The sequence below is a fragment of the Helianthus annuus genome, chromosome 15 (assembly GCF_002127325.2).
Source record: "Helianthus annuus cultivar XRQ/B chromosome 15, HanXRQr2.0-SUNRISE, whole genome shotgun sequence".
NCBI lineage: Eukaryota > Viridiplantae > Streptophyta > Magnoliopsida > Asterales > Asteraceae > Helianthus > Helianthus annuus.
This window is the reverse complement of record NC_035447.2, coordinates 50,862,315-50,870,051: the sequence shown is the minus strand read 5'-3', so window position 1 is coordinate 50,870,051 and position 7,737 is coordinate 50,862,315. Positions and strand designations below refer to the sequence as shown.

General features: G+C 34.8%; 2 protein-coding genes and 1 long non-coding RNA gene across 3 annotated transcripts; all 3 read left to right on the top strand.

Moving 5' to 3' along the window:
- On the top strand, positions 1-1,289 carry LOC118487594. Its single transcript, XR_004882003.1, has 2 exons — positions 1-61; positions 1,030-1,289. It is a non-coding gene; the product is annotated as an uncharacterized LOC118487594 (long non-coding RNA).
- An 839-nt stretch (positions 1,290-2,128) lies between these two features.
- On the top strand, positions 2,129-2,575 carry LOC118487453 (chitinase CLP-like). Its single transcript, XM_035984318.1, has one exon. It carries the CDS (start codon positions 2,129-2,131, stop codon positions 2,573-2,575), a length of 447 nt encoding a protein of 148 aa, XP_035840211.1.
- A 3,605-nt stretch (positions 2,576-6,180) lies between these two features.
- Positions 6,181-7,101, top strand: LOC110869486 (chitinase CLP-like). Its single transcript, XM_035984317.1, has one exon. The coding sequence runs from the start codon at positions 6,181-6,183 to the stop codon at positions 7,099-7,101; it is 921 nt and encodes a 306-aa protein (XP_035840210.1).
- The last annotated feature ends 636 nt before the right edge of the window (positions 7,102-7,737 follow it).

Sequence of the window (7,737 nt, the reverse complement as noted above, 5' to 3'; positions counted from 1 at the left end):
CACGTATATCATCAGTTGACCGTGATTGCTTAAGTGGTTAGGGAGGACATGTCTACACTGTGTAAGTTTCTTTTCGTGTATCCAAGAAGAGGTGTTTAATGCGTTGTTTGATTAAAGAAAGGGTTATTTTGATTCGGGTTGAAACCGGTGCGGGTTAGAACGCGTTTTGGGTCAGAACGGGTTGGTTTAAGAAATGGTTTAAAGCTATATGATACAGATCAACTCAGAATATAGGTGATAAAACAAATTTTCCAAAGCCAATTTAAACTATAAACTAATTAAGTAATGAGCAGCATGTGGCTATCGGATTCGTTAAAGTCAATATCAATTCAAGTTTTAAATTTAAACTTCACTGTGAAAATTGTGACTTTTATAATCAAATCGTCACCATTAACGAGAGCTATGGTTAGATCCTGATGGCACAAGCGAATGCCAAGAATATAAAACAGGAAAACAATGAAGTCAAACTGGATTCAAACGGGTCGACTGAGAGATGCTTGACACTTAATCAGAACGAAGATTTCGCAAGGGGTTAATCGGAAAAGGGATTATTCTTTCTCGATGTTTGATGTACGACGAATGATCGGTCTGTTCCTAACCGTGGTTTGATATGTTGTTTTTCATAAACCCTACGCAACCCGCTCATTTCACCTTCTCAACCCAGATTGAACCTGACGATAACCTTTATTTTTAATTAACCCAGTTTGACCCTTTTGACTTAAATCACTTTATGCAAACCCACCATACTATCTTATAAATGATCTAAAATGACCCATATAAAAGTTTTAGGTATATTTTATCATATTTGAGCTGAGATTCCACAATCTTGCATGCATCTTCATAGCATTTGCTAGGTATCACATGTAGATGCATTAGCAGTTGGAATGAAACTTTTGTTCTCTTGTTTGAAGTAAAAATGCACCATGTACCAAAAATATTAACTTTTTGTCTTTTTTTTAATATAAAAACTTGTAGCATTTTGTTCTTTATTGTGCTTGTTATCATTTTTTAGTTGGTTTTCAAACACAGCTGGATAAAGAATGGGAGGCTTGACAAGATTTGGAAAACCAAATGTGAAGAAAGAAAGCTACGTGAGCAGGTTGAAGGAGATTAAGGGGAGCAGCGAATGCAAAAACAATTGAAAGGTGTTATGAGAAAATTAGATTATCCGGGTACTTAAAGGTAGTTTTTTGTGTACTGTTTCGATTAATATCTTAAAAATTGTTAGTTTTGTAATATGTAATAACTTGAGTTTATGTTATTGTATCTGTGGTTAATTTGTAAACAAATTGTATTAGATATTTTCTGCATTTTTAGCTGAAAAAACTGATTTTTATTTATTTTTTTTAGATTTTGTTGTTATTTGTCAAAAATTTGTAGGAAACCGAAAATTAATGTATTGTCGAAAAGTTGTTGGAAAATATATACTTAAAGAAAAATATTTGTGGGAAATTTGTAGGAAAAATTAGAATTTATTTGTTGGAAATTTGTAGGAAAATTTAAAATCTATTTGTCAGAAATTCGTAAGAAAAATAAGAAGTTATTTGTCGAAAATTTGTAGGAAAAATTAGAATTTATTTGTTGGTATTTTGTCAGAAATTAAAAAACATAAAATAACATTAATATTATCATTATTAATAAAAAATATTATTATTATTATCATAAAAATATATTTTTTATTTGTAGGAAATTTGTAGCAAACTGTTAAGGGAAAGTTTTATAATTTTGTAGGAATTTTGTCGCAAAATAAAAATAATTATTCGTAATTATGGATAATTTTTCTTATTAATGTTATTAATTTTAAAAGTAAAATATCATAAAATAAATACAAAAATAGGCATAATTGTCGAAGAATTGTAGGAAAAACATAAAAAACTGATTTGTAGGTATTTTGTGGCAACACTTGTGACGATATATTTTTGTCGAAAATTTGTGAGAAATTTTGTCATAATTTTGTAGCAAACCTGATTTTCGACAAGCTTATTTTGCACGAAATTTTTTGTAGCAAATTTGTAGGTAAGACCAATTTCCTACAAATTTGCTACAAATTTGGCTGTCACAAAGTAAACACTTTTCTAGTAGTGAAGGTACACCGGTTAATTCTGTACCGAAAGGTGGTTCGGTGAAGATGAGTAGTATCGTTACGTACACAACTCTCAGAACTGATATCTATGAAGCGTTGGTTGCAAGTGTTTCAAACGCTACAGCTGGCATTCCTCAAGTACCCGCGGTTGAACCGTTTGGTTTGTGTTTTAAAGATGGTGCGTTTGGGTCTGGTAGTTTTCTGAATATTGATCTTGAGATGGAAAGTGAGAACATATGGAGTGTTTCTGTAGAAAATTCGATAAAGCGGGTAGGGAATGGCGCAGCGTGTCTTGCGTTTGTGGATGGTGGTTCGAAAGTGACGGATCCGATAGTGATTGGGACGTTTCAGATGGAGAATAATTTCTTGTACTTTGATCTCGAGAATCAAAAGTTGGGGTTTAGCTCTTCTTTGTTGTCTCGAGGAACCTCTTGTAGCAACTTCAACTTCAACGTGGTTGAAAGCTATACGTACCAAATGTCTTCAGAATAAGGAAGCGTGTATGCATATGCTTCTAGGTACACTCTTTGTGTACACTCTTTGTATTGTAACTTAGTAATTATATAAATAAATGCGATGTCCATCAAACTAGTCAAGTCCCAACTAAACAAATTAATTAAATCATTATACTTTAAAATTTGAAATTTCCGTGCCTTGTGGCGATTACACTGACGTGGTTATTAAGTACGTAAGTATGAAGTTTTTGCGGCTACCTTTTTAAATATCGAGACCTTCATATAAAAGCACGTCGCAAGGTTAATTTTAAAAAAAACAAGTTGAAATATTGATAAAAATAAGCACAAGGGAATGGCAAATTCAGAAATAAGGTGTAATAGGAAAACAAGTTATAAATTGTAATAAAACGAACCTTAAAGTAGCTTTGATAGGTTTGTATGTTTATGTTTGGGAAATTCGCTTGTAATAATCCCACCTAAACCTTATTGGCCAATAATAATCTCACCTCAGAATATTCCCCCCACCAGTCCCACATTTCACATATTTTTCATACAATGGTCCCCCGTTAAAAAAACTTAACGGAGTTAAGCTTTTTCCCAAATCACAAACAGATTTTTTAGGGCTTTTGATTAGAACGACAATGCGAGTTCATTGATGTAAAACTTGCCTCGAAACGGTGCTCCAAACGATGAAAACGGCGCTTTAATTCGGATGTTTAAATTTCCAGTTAACCAAAATCAAGTCACTTGGAGCACCATTTCGAAGTAAGTTTTACATCAATGGACTCGTATCATCATTCTGATCAAAAGCCCTAAAAAATTTGTTTGTAATTTGGAAAAAAGCTTAACTCCGTTAAGTTTTTTTAACGGGGGACCATTGTAGGAAAAATAAGTGAAAGGTGGGACTGGTGGGGGGATATTCTGAGGTGGGATTATTAATGGCCAATAAGGTCTAGGTGGGATTATTACAGGCCAATTTCCCTTTATGTTTTGATGACCTCTCATTATTACGCATAACTACGTTTTAAATGAAATTTACACTAAAATGTAGATAAAAATAAGCATGTTGTAACAATATTTTCAAAATTTTATTCAAAAATATATAATTTCATTAATAATCTTTAATCTGAATCTAAAGATTAGGAGGTTCTTTGTATTAAACTTGTAGTTGGATTTTTTTCCTTAACACGTTTGTCTTGATATTTTTACTTTTATTTTAATCGTTATTGACAAAATATGATCCTAGTCAACTAAAAATGATCATATGTGATTCATAAAGTCATGGTCCATAAAGTCGTGGTCCAGCTACTGATAAAAAAAAACAAACAACTATAAACCGAATACTGATGTAATGTATCCTTTGATTGTTGGTCTAAAGTGAGTTTTTATAAAAAGAGAAGGGGACCAATTTTGTCCCGTTACAATAGCAATCAAACATAAGGAAAACAGGGATAAAAATGCATTTGTTATCTCAGCGTCAAGAATAAATATAGCAGAATCAAGATTAGGGTTCCTTTTCGATGCAAAACAGGTTGTGTTTGCGGGTTAGGGTCCAACCTGGCATGATCTTGAACAGAACCCAGACTCGAAAACGTGCCAAACATATAAACTTGGACACACCACAAATATTTCCGAGTTAATTAATATGAACTTCACCTATTAATACTTTAAACTTACATCTATAAAAAATGTATATAAAATAATTATTATATTAATTATAAAATCTTATTAAGTTTTAGATTTTGCTTTATAATACTAAACCAATCTAATTTATCAATCTAATTTATGATATAAAATACATATTAGAAAAATAAAGTAATATCGGTTAAACAAATCAACTCGTGAACCTCACGGGTTGACACGAACCTGACGAATTTACCAAACTGGTTCAACTTGAAACTGCTGAAACACATTTATATTAAACCCAAACCTACAAATCACATGTTAGGTTGGTGTCATGTTATACATTCAAGAAAATGTAAAATATTATGCTAAGTCTACCTGTAATGGAGCGCGAAGAGGGGCTTTATGTGGGCCATAACGCATAGCACACCACGACAGGCGGTGTTATGGGGCAAAAAAAGGGGGGGGGGGCGTCATGCATTTCGTAGCGCTACGGGTTTGGTTTTCAAACTTTAACCAATCAAAATAAAGCAAGGTTTTTATAATTAATTGATAAAATTGAAAATTAATAATTAGGTAATGATGGGTAGGGGCCTTATGACTACGGGCTCTAGTGATATAACGCCCTATAAAGCCCCCGTGTGACGTTGCACGACACGTGTCGCATAACGCCCCACAAAGAACTTTATGACTACGGATGACCTAAAGCTAAATTGCCTGAGAGAAAGAGGATCATTTGCCACTTTATAGCTTCTACTAACATGAATCTTAGTAAGCACACATTAATCCCCCAAAATATAATACCCTTTTAATGGACCCACTCTAATAACCCAAAATTTATAACCTTAGGAATGAAAAATAATAATGACCATAATAAAATATTGGTAAATGTATGAATAGTTAAGTTACAAATATAAGTTAAAGTGAAACTATATAAGAGAAGGTTCATATGAAAATAATATGAAATCAACAGATTAATTAATGAAACTTTAATGAAATTTTAAAGTGAAACTATATAAGAGAAGGTTCATAGGAAAATAATATCTACCTCTAAATTTAAACGTTTACCTCTAATGGGACTTAAACCATCAATCACATGAGGAGAAACACCGTCCCAACACACATTGACACCGCTAGAGTCTAGACTACAAGAGCTTTCATCGATGTCATTTAGTTAACAAGTAGGAATTTTCTGTCGCATGTTGCGGCGGTGTAATACACTTATCATGTAATCTAAAGAGGTGTATAAAACTATGGCACCCATATATCCCAAATCAAAGTCAAATTTGCCACAATGTTCGGTATACTATCGACGGATAAGAAAAAAAAATACAAGAAAGTGGAGGGGTCATCTTGTAATTTTTAGAGGGGTATGAGTGTACCACATGTCAATATGTGGTTGGTCAAAAAATAAAAAAAAACATATGGGAAAGTAGAGGGGTTATCCTGTAATTTTTAGAGGGGTATGATATGTAACTTCCGAAAACTTGTTGCAATTGTTTGCACCTTATGCTTCAAAATGTGTACTATTAGCTAGAAGAACCAAATCCGTCAAAGCAAAAAAGGAAGAACCAAAGTTACTCTTCTTCATCTTAAATAATAAATATGCATTCAATAATTAACTCTATTCCTCGCCATATATCACCTCCACTAAATATTTTGGTAACAAAAGGAAGATATGCATCTCCTAAAGTTACTCTTCTCCATCTTAGCATCCTTCTCTCATACCGTCTATTCTAGTTACAACACCTCCGTGATACCCATAACAAAAGATGAAAACACATCCCTTCACAAAGTCCCTTTTGGGCTCGGGTACCAGATCCCAACCAAGGGCCGTATCTCATCATCGACCTCGACAATCCGTATGCGTGTAAAGATATCCCGATTACAAACTCCCCCGTTCCTTGTGGAGAAGAAGAAGGTTGCAGGCATCCGGTACCATGCGACGCCGATTTGTGCAAAGAAGCAAAATCTTACATCAACCCTATCTGTCCTACACACAACAAAACCGACTGCAGCATGTGTATAGTCACCCCTTTGAATCCTGTTTCAAAAGCTTGCATAGTGTCAAACCTAACCACTGATTTACTCAGACCGCATTGGACCGATGGCCGGAACCCTATTAATTCCTATCCGAACTCGCCATTTGGAACCCGGTTTCTACTATCAACCGCACCTAAATCTTTGGATCAATCTTTTCCTAAAGATGTTAGAGGTGTTGCGGGGTTTTCATGGTCTGGTTTGTGTCTTCCACATCAGCTTGCGTCTACTGGCGTTACTAACGCTGCGAAATTCGCACTTTGTCTACCGAGCTCTTCATCGGCTCTTGGTGTCACATTTGTGGGTGAAGGGCCTTTTTATTTTAAAACAAACCCTAATGTTGATCTTAGAAGCTATCTTTCGTACACTCCGATGATTCAAAAGAGTTCCAAATCGCTTGGATATTATATTAAGATAAACCGGATCTTGATCAAAGGGACACCGGTTAATTCTGTACCGAAAGGTGGTTCGGTGAAGATGAGTACTATAGTTACGTACACAACTCTCAAAAGTGATATCTATAAAGCTTTGGTTGCAAGTTTTTCAAATGCTACGGCTGGCATTCCTCAAGTAACCGCGGTTAAACCGTTTGGTTTGTGTTTTAAAGATGGTGCGCTTGGGTCTGGTAGTGTTCCGAAGATTGATCTTGAGATGAAAAGTGGGAAGATATGGAATGTTTCCGTAGAGAATTCGATAAAGCGGGTAGGGTATGGCGTAGCTTGTCTAGCGTTTGTGGATGGTGGTTCGAAAGTGACGGATCCGATAGTGATTGGGACGTTTCAGATGGAGAATAATTTCTTGTACTTTGATTTGGTGAATCAGAAGCTGGGGTTTAGTTCATCGTTGTTGTCTAGAGGAACCTCTTGTAGCAGCTTCAACTTCAAACTAGTTGCAAACTAAGTGTACCAAATGTCTTCAAAATAAGGAAGCGTGTATGCATATGCTTCTAGGTACACTCTTTGTATTGTAAGTTGGTAGTAAATAAATGTGATGTCCATCAAACTAGACTTGAGTACTTGACCCAACTAAACAAATTAGTTAACTCATTATGCTTTAAAATTTGAAATTTTCATGCTTTGTAGCGATTACATTGGTTCTTTTTTCTTTAAACGGCGAATAGAATCAATCCCGAGTATTCTCGGGACACCAATTGGACCAAACGAAATACTCCAAAAGTAACCAGAGTCCACCATCAATTCCGAGAAAAATCCAGTAACTCACTTGCCCGTAGGCACGATGGTGAAATTACCGGTAAAACTCATTTGGCTCAAGGATCGAACCGAAGTTCTGATGGGCCTCCTATCATTGTCCACTAGTGCCTCACTCTGCACCAAGTAGAAATGGTTCTTATGTACGTAAATGGAATCATGTGATGTTTTCGCGGCTCCGTTTTGAATATTGAAACATGCGTATAAAAGCACGTCGCAATGGTAATTTAAAAAAAAAAACACGTTAAAATAAGCACATGGCTACTAGAAAATTCGGACATAAGGTTTAATAGGAAAACAAGTTATAAATCGTAAAATAAACAAACCT